The 13,032-nt window shown below is 40.8% G+C and overlaps 1 protein-coding gene across 1 annotated transcript in view; it reads left to right on the top strand.

The window, feature by feature from the left end:
* PTPN9 (protein tyrosine phosphatase non-receptor type 9) overlaps positions 1–13,032 on the top strand; it is a 97,268-nt gene that overhangs the window by 68,975 nt on the left and 15,261 nt on the right. Inside the window, exons 6-11 of the mRNA XM_040342984.1 lie at positions 587–697; positions 1,105–1,427; positions 5,030–5,120; positions 7,063–7,132; positions 8,652–8,730; positions 8,821–8,971. Of these exons, the coding sequence (XP_040198918.1) occupies positions 587–697; positions 1,105–1,427; positions 5,030–5,120; positions 7,063–7,132; positions 8,652–8,730; positions 8,821–8,971 (825 nt within the window). The remainder of the gene's footprint in view (positions 1–586; positions 698–1,104; positions 1,428–5,029; positions 5,121–7,062; positions 7,133–8,651; positions 8,731–8,820; positions 8,972–13,032) is intronic.

Genomic DNA, 13,032 nt, shown 5'->3' with positions numbered 1-13,032 from the left:
AATCCCGCGCATGCGTCGAATTGATTTGACGCATGCGTGGAAGCATTGAACTTCCTGGTTTGCGCACGTCGCCGTGTCACCGTCACCGCCACGTCACCACGTTCTCTGTCCGCGGGGATTTTGGTCTGATAGTGTGTACACACATCAGACCAAAATATCCCAGGAGACATGTCCGATGAAAACGGTCCGCGGACCGATTTCATCGGACATGTCTCCTCGTGTGTACAGGGCCTTAGAGTCTCCCACAGTAGGACGGTCCCTTATTTTTGGCATATTTTCATTGCCCCGTTTTTTGTATTTCATGGTTAAAATACACGTAAGACTATTGTAAACTCTTCTCTGCCCATTGTCCATTCTGATTCCATTTACAAAGCATTATGTAAACTGGTAATGTGAAAGGAAGCTGATGTACCTTCTTATTCACTCTGCAGAATTACATTTTCCTCCACTCTTCCTCCAGTAGGTTTAGGGAGTCTAGTAAACATCAAATTAGCCAGGCCTATTTCTCTAATCATCATTGCCCCCACCCACAGAATTCAATTGTTTTTCTGCCTCGATGTGAGCATATTCCATGTTTTTATGCTAGGGAGCATTTCCAGCTCGTCTAAAGAAAGTCTTCATCGTTTCTCCTCCTGTCTGGTTCAGAGTACCGTATTCAATAATCAGCTTGCTGCTTAAGGAAAAGTTAAGAGAACGGGTAAGTTAATTGTGTGTGTATGCACAGTTTTCCTGTTTTGTTGACAGTTTTACTAGGGACATTTGGCTTTAGAGCTCAAATCTGATACTAAGTTTCAGAATCGACGATGGTGCCAAGATTTCTCTGCTGTAGTTTCCCAGTTCTAGAGGAGCCTCTCTCTCTTTTTTTTTTTTGTCCACTATAGTAAATACATAAATCATGCAACAGAGAGAGGTCATAATGACCATGACAGGTAGGTAGATTTGCAACTCAGGTGCTTAAAGTTTACATCAACCTCTACAAACAATTTGAGAATCTAGTTGGCATCTAACCATAATGATAATATCTTTAACAATGATTTATATGAAAACTTAAATGTAATATGTGTTACGCAATCATCAACAACATGCTTTCTTTCGTCACAATAGGTACACATGGTGAGCATGACTGAACTTCTCCAGCACTTGCCTCCACAGTGTCTCCCTGAGTCTCTAGGTGGACTGCTTCCCTGGGATCCTGGCTCCTGGAATTGCCTGCTTCTGCCTGGCCGTACAGGAAGACCAGATCCCCTGGATGAGGTGGTGCTGGTACTTGGAGACGGACAGAGAGGAAGTGTACATAAACCGGTGCCAGGAAGCATGACCTTGGCTCAGCTGAAGGAACGTGTTAGCACTTTAGGGAGGCATGGAGTGTATGAAGAATATGAAGAGATAAGAAATGAGCAACCAGAGGGAACATTCACAGTATCATTGTAAGTTTGTGAAAAAGTACATGATGATGGGGAAAGGGAAACTGTTTGCCTTATAGAATGTAAGGAACAATGTAATGCATTCTGTGTAGGGCAGGTGAAGATATTCATGCAGGAGGCAGCCTAGCAAAGTTACATTATGAAACTGTCATGAAACAGTATATACATTTGAGAAGATTTTGACTGAAGCTTGCCACACTTTTATTCATTTTACTGCATTTTGGTTTGAGTGCAGTGAAGCTGAATCTATTTGACACTGTTGCCTTGGTTTGCGGTCCAGAAGTCACAGAATGGCAGTCTTTGTGTGTACACCAGTATTTTACTTCACATGTAATAGATGTCCTTGCTATATAGAGAGAGACAAATAATGTCTGCATCAGTAGCAATTAGGCAAGTTTATAATATATCTCTGAGGAAACTCAACAAATACTACCTGATGCATTATTTAAGGATGCTAATGTCAGACACAACAGTACAGATAACAGACAAAGAATATACTATATGTATGTAATCTATAGAGAAGGCAATCAGCGCACCCTAAATAACAAGAGATAAAAACAGCAATCGACAATTCACAAGCTGGACACCAAAGGGAATTTAACATAGCCCTTAATGGCATCCACAACATATATAAGGTGCTGCACAGATAATGGGTATCACAGTATAATTGATAAAACAAATATCAGTCCACAGTCAGAAACCAATGTCCTTGAGTCACAGAGAGAGATGAAGTAGAGAGAGGTCCCTTGTGTGGAGACAAATGAAGTAATCCTTCAATAAGTGAATGAGCCCTCCACCAACACATAAAATTTCACTCTACCCTGGGAATGGGGATGAAATGAATGGATCTCTGCCTTACCAGCGGTCACAGATGCATGTCGTCGTCCATGCAAAAATATAGGACAAATCTGTTTGGTTAAAAACATAACACACTTTATTAAGAAAAAGGCTCACATCTTCCTCCTCTTGGATCATGCAGTGAATAAAGTTACAGCTGGAAGCCAGGAATCCCATCCTTGTGTGTGGCTCCTTCGAATTCACATAGCAGCGGGTGACGTCACACGACGTAGCTCCTTCCCCCCGTTTTATTTGTTTCATCAAATATATGTATGAAATGCCCCAATAAAATCACTGCACACCACATTTGTGTAAATACAAGTGTGCAATGTCTTTAATAATTTTTAATATTTATCAATATTAATAAGCCCCTATCCTATTAAAACACTTAACCACTTCCCGACGGCCGTACGACTATATACGGCCGCAGGGTGGCTCTACTTCTCTGGGAGGCCGTGTTTTTACGGCCGCCCCTTTTCGCGCTCCCGAGCGCGCAGCGGGGAACTGCTGTGCTGGCCGTGTCCCTTGGACACAGCCAGTCACAGATCGCCGTGAACGGCCAATCGGAGCGGCCGTTTCCTAGGCGATCTGTGCGGCCAATGAGAGATGATCTCATATGTTTACATATGAGATCATCTCTCATTCCCGGCTCTCGCAGACAGCGGTGCTGTCAGGGGAGAGAGGAGACGGATCTGTGTCTCTTGTACATAGAGACACAGATCGGTCACCTTCCCCCAGTCACCCCCCTTCCCCCACAGTTAGAACACTAATTAGGATACACATTTAACCCCTTCCTCACCCCCTAGTGTTAACCCCTTCCCTGCCAGTCACATTTATACAGTAATTAGTGCATATTTATAGCACTGATTGCAGTATAAATGTGAATGGTGCCAAAAATGTGTCAAAAGTGTCCGATGTGTCCGCCATAACGTCGCAGTCCCAATAAAAATCGCAGATCGCCGCCATTTCTAGTAAAAAAAAAAAAAAATAATAATAATTCTGTCCCTTATTTTGTAGGCGCTATAACTTTTGCGCAAACCAGTCGCTTATTGCGATTTTTTTTTTTTTTTTACTAAAAATATGTAGAATACGTATTGGCCTAGACTGAGGATAAAAAAAAAACGTAAAAAAAAAAAAATTGAGCTATTTATTATAGCAACAAGTAAAAATATTTTTTTTTTTTTTCAAAATTGTCGCTCTATTTTTGTTTATAGCGCAAAAAATAAAAACCGCAGAGGTGATCAAATACCACCAAAAGAAAGCTCTATTTGTGGGGAAAAAAGGACGTTAATTTTGTTTGGGAGCCACGTCGCACGACCGCGCAATTGTCAGTTAAAGCGACGCAGTGCCGAATCACAAAAAGTCCTCTGGTCAGGAAGGGGTTTAAGTGCCCAGTAAGGAAGTGGTTAAAAACAAGATTAACTAGCACTACTTTAAATTGTAGTATTAATAATGTAAACAATCCTGGTGTGTCATGATTCTTGCTTGAGGTGATTGTAGCTGTATTAGTGCACTTGCGACAGAAACAATTGTGTACTGTCCGTGATATTTTTTTATTTGCACTAACCTAAGCTTTAGGCCCCTTCCACACAGAGACAGATCTGCTTTCAGCGGTCCGCCAGCTCAGCGGGAGATCTCTCCACTGATCTCTGCTGAACTGGCAGATGACAAGTCCCTCTCTGCTCTCTAAGCGGGAAGGGGCTTGTCCAGCGCCGCTGTCTCCTATGGAGAGATCAGGCTAAAAACGGACAGCATGTCCTTTTTTTATCAGATCTCATCCGATCCGCCATGGACGGGTTGGCGACGTATCGCCATCCGTCTGACTTTATCGGATCGGGTCGGATATGACATCCAACGCTCCATAGAGATGTATGGAGTGGCCATTCAGGTCCTCTGACAAAACTGACAGGCGGACCTGAACGGTCCAACCGTGTGAAAGGGGCCTTAGTCGTAGGTCACTTTCTTTAAAGTCTTGATCACCTTAAAGAAGGGGACATACCAAGAAAGTGTGTCCTGAAAAATTGTATGTTAGTGCAAATAAAAACTTTTCACGGACAGTACTCTTGATTTTTGAAGGCATTATTTACATATTGTATGTCGGGTAGGAATGAGGATATTCTGATTCGCCCAATTATCACCTCATGATGAGCACTAGTAGGCAGATGTGCTTGATGGCCTAGTAAAGTTTTATTTGCTGTTATCAATTATCAGCCAATACATTACAGCATTGGACTTCTTTTTTTTTTTTTTTTTTTTTAGTATAAATAAAATATCATGGTTTCATGAAGCCCCTATAGTCGTAATTTTGCATTATATTTTTAACAAACCTTAGCCTCCAATTCACAAAGCTTTTACACAATGATAAGGCTCTTTATTTTAGCCATCTGTATTTTTCAAATCTTATTTAGCTTTTTACAACAAGCCTCCTTATCCCAGTGTGTTATCTTTGTGAATTAAGCCTCTGTTATTCTAATGTGTTTTCTAGTACCATTAGCGGACAATATCCTGTGTTGATAGTCATAGTATATGCCACAACTTATAAGAATGTATTTTGTGCATGGGAATAGCATTGACTTTGCTGGGATAGGATTTGCACCTTGAAGGCAGTATTTGTGGTCACCAGTTTCCATTGAATAAAGCAATATTATAATATATACGGTATGTTTTTCAGTTTGTGACTAACTGCATAACATTTCTTTGACAGTTTTACTGTTTATATGGTATTGTATAACTTTGTATGTCAAAAATCTCTTGTTTTCCATCTTAAGAGCGCCTGTAAATAGAGATCGGAATCGGTATGGAGATGTGCCCTGCCTGGACCAAACACGAGTCAAATTAAAACGAGCAAACTGGCATGATGTAAATATCATACATGTATCATTATTGAAAAAAAAGCTTAGATTTAACATGGTTGTATAAGGGTAATCATAGGGGAAAGAGTTGGCTGGGTCCTTTTTATAGTTGACCTTATGCCTTATTCATATAGACATACTACAGTGTACAGGTGCAGGTAGTCCCATTAATGTCAATTGATGCTTCTCTCAATTTGACATTTGTGCAGATGCACGGCCCCAAACATACACTGTCAGTGTTCATGGTCAGGCATCTGCACAGATGTCAAATCTGGAGAAGCAGATGTGTCTGTGTAGCCACTGCATCCCAATTGACATGAATGGGGGGACAAACTCAGCCCTCGCATAGGTGTACGCTGTAGTACACCCATGTGAACAGGGCATTAGATTACATTCTTTCCACAACCTTCTATATCCAGCAGATTGCAATGCATGTTAAATGCTATGTCATAGTATAGTTTTTTTTTCTTGTTTCATACAGGAAATATAAGCTCATAATTGTATTTGTTAGAAGCAATCCAGCAAGCTGTAGAATTTTTTTTTTTGTCATAGTATTTTAAAACAATGTACACAGATCATGTTAAAGGAATTTTTAGCTTACTGAAAGAGAGACATTTTACACCTCAGTTTAAGCAGTGGTGAAGGGCTTTACCCTCTTATTATTATGCTAATGGACTTCCAAAATCTTCAATGATAGGAAAACTGAAAAACTTTGAGAACTCTGGGTAGTGTCTTATAGGTTGGTGACAGGAAAACAGGTGTCTGAGGGAGATGGGACATCATCTTATGTCTGTTCTAAGATCACTGATGATTAACAACTACCAAAACTCTAGGGTCATACTTTCCAATTCGGGAAGTTATTGGGAGGGGATACCAAGAATAATAATACTCTTAAAGTGCACCTGTGCCCAGACTATGGACATTTAAACAATTTTCATATCCCTAAAAAGCAATAAAAAAAATACTTTGAAACAATGTACCCATGACCACTCCAGCTGCGTTTATTTTAAAATCCATTCATTTTCAAAGATCATAACAAAGACTTTAGAGTTGGTTTCCAACGTTTTATTGACCTGAATGTACTATAACCTATACCCATGCGAGGGACATGTTTAAAAAGAAATAAGCCAAAGCGCCAAAGATAAAAAAATTTTTTAAATATAAAGCTGCAGTGAAAAATTTGCTGTGCAAATGAACAATAGTGCTCAATGTGTCCCCACATGGATGTGCACTCACCCTTCGGTATGGACCAACAATCTCTAGCTTGGTCAAAAAAGCATGTGGGGAGACCCCTGAAGATTCTTTTTGTTGATGGTTCCTGGCATGGATATACCTCATGCAGATAGATATGAAAAAAAATGGCTTCATTGCGCAATACCGTTTAAAAAGTTTATTTTAAAACCATAAAAACATAAGTAATCAAACTCTCATGTAAGGGTGCCTGTAGCCTGGCACCTGGTGTGAATAGCAGGTGATTTATTACGGAAATTGGCCCATAGGCGATAGTGGTCGGCAGCCTTGGTTCTAACTCGCATTCCTTTTGAAAATGGTGGGTGGAAGTGGGTCGTGAAGACGCGACCAAGCCTCAACGAGTTTCAGGTAATCAATGGGCCATCATCAGGAAGCTCTGGATCTTCCAAACTAGAGATTGTTGGTTCATACCGAGGGGTGAGTGCACATCCATGTGGGGACACCTTGTCTGAGAACTGAGGGACATGTTTGCCCATGCAGGGATGCACTGGTGTTCAATGTATCCCCATGCAGGCAGTCTCATTTATGTCAATAGGAACACAACGGCTCCACAGCCACTGATACCAATTAAACTGCCAATGCAGATGGTGTGCGTTCGAGGCCCTGCACCTGCAGAAATGAACCTGCAGCTAAATTATTATTTTTTTGTATGTTGTTTAGAAAGGATTTGCGAAGTAAGCTATACCCTTTTCTTCTAGCGGTCAGACTATATAAATGCAAGTTTTATGGATGGATATCTACAGAAGAATGCATACATTGGGACCCAAGGTAAACGGGAGCATGTATTTCAATAAAAATAACAAGTTGATGAAGGCTAAAGTATAAAGCTGGGTACTTTGGCACAAGTTATCTAGACCTAGGCAATACTCTGACCTTCTTATTCTCCCACATGACCCTCAACCTAAATCAGAGTTTGCCTGCTTTTCTATCGGATAGAGAAGAGATGAGACGTGATATTGTTGACATTCAGTTTGGGATTGACAGAATTAGAGTATAGCAACAGAAATAGAAGTTGGCAAATCCGTCTACTGGAATACACTTCAACAAGATCCTGGAGATCAAGACAATGTTTAAATAAAGACATGTATAAAGATTGCTTAAATTGTATTGTATGTCAATATATGTAGATGTTCTGCAGCATGTCTTAAATTGCATATAGACAGCCTGTAAATAAGCGTTGAGACAAAATAATAACAATGAACCAATTCCCTACTTATCATTCAGTCATTTTTAATGTGTGATGGTGGTAATAGGATATACTTTGGTTTTCAGTGTGGGTGAAGTAGACAGAGGCATTATAAGTCTTGGATTTGTTGAATCTTGCAATGTTGTTTAATGTGGTATTATATCATCACCATAGTATTTTGCATTATTATGTTGATGACTGAAGTGCAGGAGTTGTATTATGTGATGGTGTTGACAGAAGTGCAGGGTTGAAATATGAGACAATAACGGGAGGATGCTAGTTGCTGTGTGTAATAGTGATATTTGGCTTAGTATGAGTGTGTAAATAAAAGTATCTTTTTGTATTGGTGAAAATGTGGAAGGGTTAGAACCTGTCAGGTTTTTTTTTTCTGTCTCTTTCCTTACTAGGATTTTCAGTCTTGCTATTGGGCCTGGTAACCATTATCTCAAGTTTTGAATGTAATGGGAAAATCAAATATTTTCCTTTTGTCACAGATGAGGGGAGATTTTACAGTGGAGACACCTGTTTTTAGGATTGAGCTACCCTTTTTTCTTTTTTTCTGCTGTGTCCTTAAGGCAGGAGGTGAAGAGAAGTCCTCCTCCTGACAAGGGGCAAAGCAGCACAGAAAGGGCTCTTAATCATTAAGTCCCTAGCGGGCATCTATATTAAGAATGAGGTCTGTTTTCTGTGGGCGCCCCCTTTCTCTGTTCCTTTCCAGCCATAGTAGGCTAATATAGGAGGGAGGAGAGGAAAGACTCCTCCTTCTATCAGTGATCGCAGTCCTTGCTTGGGTGATCTTGTATCCACCCACTGCCAACAACCACCACCCCCACCCCCCCTAAACATGACAAATAGAGGGGGTGAATGTCCCTAACTTCCCACAGAGAGCAATAAAAACCTTCTCTACTCTATGCTAAAAATAAATGCTTTTAGTTTTTTACTTAAAAAAAAAAAAAAAAAAAATATGTGCCTGGTGGTTGTCCATAGCTTTGTTTGTGACATTTAGGGTAATCCTTGGACAATAAACTGTAGAACTTTATTCCATCTTTTAAGGAAAAAAAACTATCCTAATGCTTTGTGTTTTTTTTTTTTTTTTTTCAGGACCTATGGAAAACACATTCCAGGATTTCTGGCAAATGGTTTGGGAACAAAATGTATTAGTTATAGTTATGACAACTCGGTGAGTTTATTTTGCCATTATCCGAAAAAAAAGTTGTTTTACGCTCATTTTTATTCATACAGGTACTTTTTATATTCTGTTTTTCTAAAGAGTTGAAGAAGGTGGCCATAGAAAGTGTGGTCAGTACTGGCCTCTTTCACCTGGATCTGAAGCCTCATACGGTGCTGTGACTGTCACAAACAAAGCTATGGACAACCATCAGCACTACAGAAAGACCACTCTAGAGCTCAGAATACACCAGGTAACATAAGCTTATCTTGTCCTTTCCATTATTTGCATCAAATTAGAAATTCTATTTATTATGTGGGTAGTTTACGACTTCATTTCCCTGCAGTTAGAACATTAACGGGGTTGTAAAGGTAATTTTTTTTCCTAAATGGCTTCCTTTACCTTAGTGCAGTCCTCCTTCACATACCTCATCCTTTGATTTTGCTTTTAAATGTCCTTATTTCTTCTGAGAAATCCTCACTTCCTGTTCTTCTGTCTGTAACTACACGCAGTAATGCAAGCCTCTTGAGGGGGCGAGCAGGCAAGTCAGGACACTCTCTACTTTACAGATCGAGCAAGGAGCTGTGTGTTAGTGGGCGTCCTGACACTCCTGCTCGCCCCCTCAAGAGGCTTTCTCCACACCAGGGAGAAAGCCTCGCATTACTGCGTGTAGTTACAGACAGAAGAACAGGAAGTGAGGATTTCTCAGAAGAAATAAGGACATTTAAAAGCAAAATCGAAGGATGAGGTAAGTGAAGGAGGACTGCACTAAGTAAAGGAAGCTATTTAGGGAAATTTTTTACCTTTTTTACCTTTTCAACCCCTTTTAAGCAGGCACACCGAAATAAACAGGAGACGCACAAAAATGTTTATCATGCATTTTTGTTAATTATGCTTGTACCTGCAACATAGAAAATTGTATTCTGCGAGCCTGCCTCACTATCCATAATAATGATCAAAAAAAAATTAACACTTAACACAGTAGTAGTGCCAATTAAACAAATCGTGCATTACTGCATTTGAAGAAGAGTGCAAGCGCCCTCATTCTTTTCACTACAGTTACTTCTTTATTTTGCTCAGTCACATACAAATCTAAAATGGTGCCTGCTTTGTATTATACTGCAAATGGCAGGTACTTCATTTTCATTGCTCATTAAGTGTCAAAGGATTTAGTTATTGTAATAAGATTGTGTTATGCTGCCACCCTCGAGAGGATTTAGACACTGGCAAACAAAAAAACTATTGCCAGCTAGGTACAACCTCTCCTGCATGCCTCAGTTTTTTGCCAAATGGATCAGAAGCTTGGCACAACTTCTGGTGTGACCCAGTCTCTGAGAATTCTGTTTATGAGAAAACCAAGGTTTTTACCTGGTGCTTTCTGATAATTGTTCTTGTTAACACACAGTACAACATGTCGCATACCAAGCACAAGGAAAACCATCCCACAGGATGGGAGCACTTCAACTCTTGATCAACTAAAAATTCCAGGGTGGCCTACAAGTGTCCCTTCTAAGAGCCCTGACACCTACAGTATTGTTGTCCCCTGCTTGAGTCATTCTACATCTCGTAGTCTCTCTTAGATTTGTCAGGGGTGGCCCCCTCTTCTGTTTTATCCAGGAAAGATTTCTCTGAAGCTATACTAGATTTTATGGGTCAACATGCAAATATTGCTGACAGAAGAGGCTTGTAAGCATGATTCTAAACCATTTCCTCCAGGATCTTAGTCTCTGTGCCATCTACTGTGGATGTACTATCTGAAGAAGGGTATTACAGACCCTTATTGGATGTGTTTGTCGCTGAAGGGCCTCAGTCAGATTGAAATAGCTATTAGGCTAAATATACCATACTGGCTCTTTTTGGTGGTGTACAAGTCACATTTAAAATGGAGCAGCCTGTAGCTTCTACTATCGCTGTTTCCAGTCTAGGATCCCTGAAAGGACCATCAAAACTTTCCTGGGACTGCTTTAACCTGTTCTGTGCAAAGACTGGGACACTCCTGACAAATTTGCTGCTCCAATGTCTGCTTAATGAGGATGTTCTTAAGAAGTGAACTTCTTACATTGTGGATCTAGTGAAATCACACATTAAGAAAACACTGAACACACCTGCTTTATTGTTTAAAAATACTTTTTAAACTGGCAAATGTTTAAAAAGTCCATACCGAATACATATTTCTTAATCGTACAGGACACAGGTTCCTTTAAAATCTTGACCATGGATTATATGTAGCCACCTTCAGGTAAGGATAGCAGCAAACAAGGTTGTTGGGACAGCCTATATAACCCCTCCCACTCCCAGCAATCCTTGTTTGTTTGTTTTTTTGCTAGTGTCCTTAGGTGATGGACAACCTCTCTCTACTGAGAGCAGATTGTTGACCTAAATTTCTGAATTCACCAGAAGATTGCAGACTTGTGGTTCTTCGCATGTTGAAACCCTTCTCTACCTGGCTGCATAGACACTGTTGAGGCAATATGATCACAGCTTCCAGATCAGTCACCCCTTGACAGTGGAACCATACCCTGACACATTGCAAGAAACATCTAGAAATAAATTCGGGACCCAAAAAATCTAGGCACTGGACACTGCATGTGTCACTTGCCCATAGTACAGTAGTACATTGCAGTGTAGTTGGGTGCAAAGTGCTCTAAAGGTCCAAAGCAGTGGTGATCCAATTTCCAATCCCTTAAGACCCTTTCCATGAAAGGGGGGTGCCCTTCTACTGCAGTCGAAACAGGGAATCCCACCTGGTGGTCAATCCCCTTGGAAGGTGTCTGTTCCCTGGTGTGGTAAGTCCAGGGCTTTGTCCCTTTTCCTGGGGGCCCCCTTCCTCTCACACCCAGTCCACCCACACCCCCCTCATCCTGCCTGGGGGTAGTCCCTGGACACCACCAGGTCCCTACTTTAAGCAATACTAAGGGAGCATTAAGAGCACATTAGCGTGTGGACCATAGCTATGACACTTTATATATTTTGTTACAGCATGAGCCACTTTAAATAGTCTGTCACCCGCCATAGCAGCATGTGCAACACTTTCCACATTGTGTATTTAGCATTTGCACACAAATCACCCTATGTCCTTTTTTGTTTGCATAGTCCCACCCTCTGTAGAAGGTACACAGTGCCCCCCCCCCCCCCCGGACTAGAATGCCATCTTGTGCACATTGCTTTGCTGAAGACACGCACACCGCAGCTCCATCTGCTGTTCTTTTCCAGCCGCTGCTCTTTCGTAGCTCAGATCTCTGCATCAGCCATCAGCAGGTTATGCAGCAGCCTCACTCATGGGACAGCGGCACCCCTTCTTCTCCATGGCAACAGTCTTTTCACTGACTAAGGTTTTGCAGGGGATCCCCTCGACTTCATGGCAGATATAAGATAGATGTGAAATTGGACTTGGTGGACTGGCCAGCACACACTGTGCACAAGACCATGAGGCGGTTGTTCGAGGTTTGTCTGAAAACTAGGTTCTTGGAACCCAGTCTCCATGCCTCTGAGTCTTCCCTTATCTCCTAGGAGCCGCAAGTCCGTGTTCCCTACTGAGTAATTGTCCAACTAGTCCATCGTGGCATTGTTGTTTCCCAATGAAGATGAGAAGTGGGGGGAAAAGGAGGATGTGGAATGTCCAAGTCAGTCAAAGAATTCCTCCCAGGAGGATGGACTCCAAAACTGAGTCCATCTCTCCAAAACTGAAGGCAAACATTAAGGTTTTGGTGAATGAGGTGCACTCCTGCTTGAAGTTAGAACCATCTCCATCTGTATATTCCTCTGAGTAGGTTTGCACAGAAGTACCCAGTGAAGGAGGCTTACCACAAAAAGTGTCAAGCTGCAGACATGCATGTATAAATTGCACCACATACAATATGTGAGGTAACGCTGTGAACAAGTGAGATCAATAATTCTAGAGTCATAATCAATGGTGGACTCTAAACTGATAACCCATAAAGGCTTTTAAAGCATCCCCAATGGACGATTTTGGGTACCATGTTTTTTTGCAATGTGATGGGCATGTGCAATTTTAAGGCTAAACATGCTACTTGACGTAACCCTATCTTTTATATTTTACCAAAAATTGGGTATTATATTGTGTTTGTCTGTAGTAAAAATGTATCTTGATATATTTTTTTTTAAAATAGCATACATTTGATAAACCAAAAATCACGCAACACAAAATTGCAATTGTCACCATTTTATTCTACAAGCCCTCTGCTTTCAAAAAATCTATAATTGTTTGGGGATTTAAAGTAATTTCTAGCAAAAAGTAGATTTTATCACGTATGAAAATTTGAGAAATTAACAATTACAGTATTTGTGATTGCA

This window comes from Rana temporaria, chromosome 3 (genome assembly GCF_905171775.1).
Source record: "Rana temporaria chromosome 3, aRanTem1.1, whole genome shotgun sequence".
NCBI lineage: Eukaryota > Metazoa > Chordata > Amphibia > Anura > Ranidae > Rana > Rana temporaria.
The sequence above is the reverse complement of the archived record's forward strand: the minus strand, read 5'-3'. Positions and strand labels throughout refer to the sequence as shown.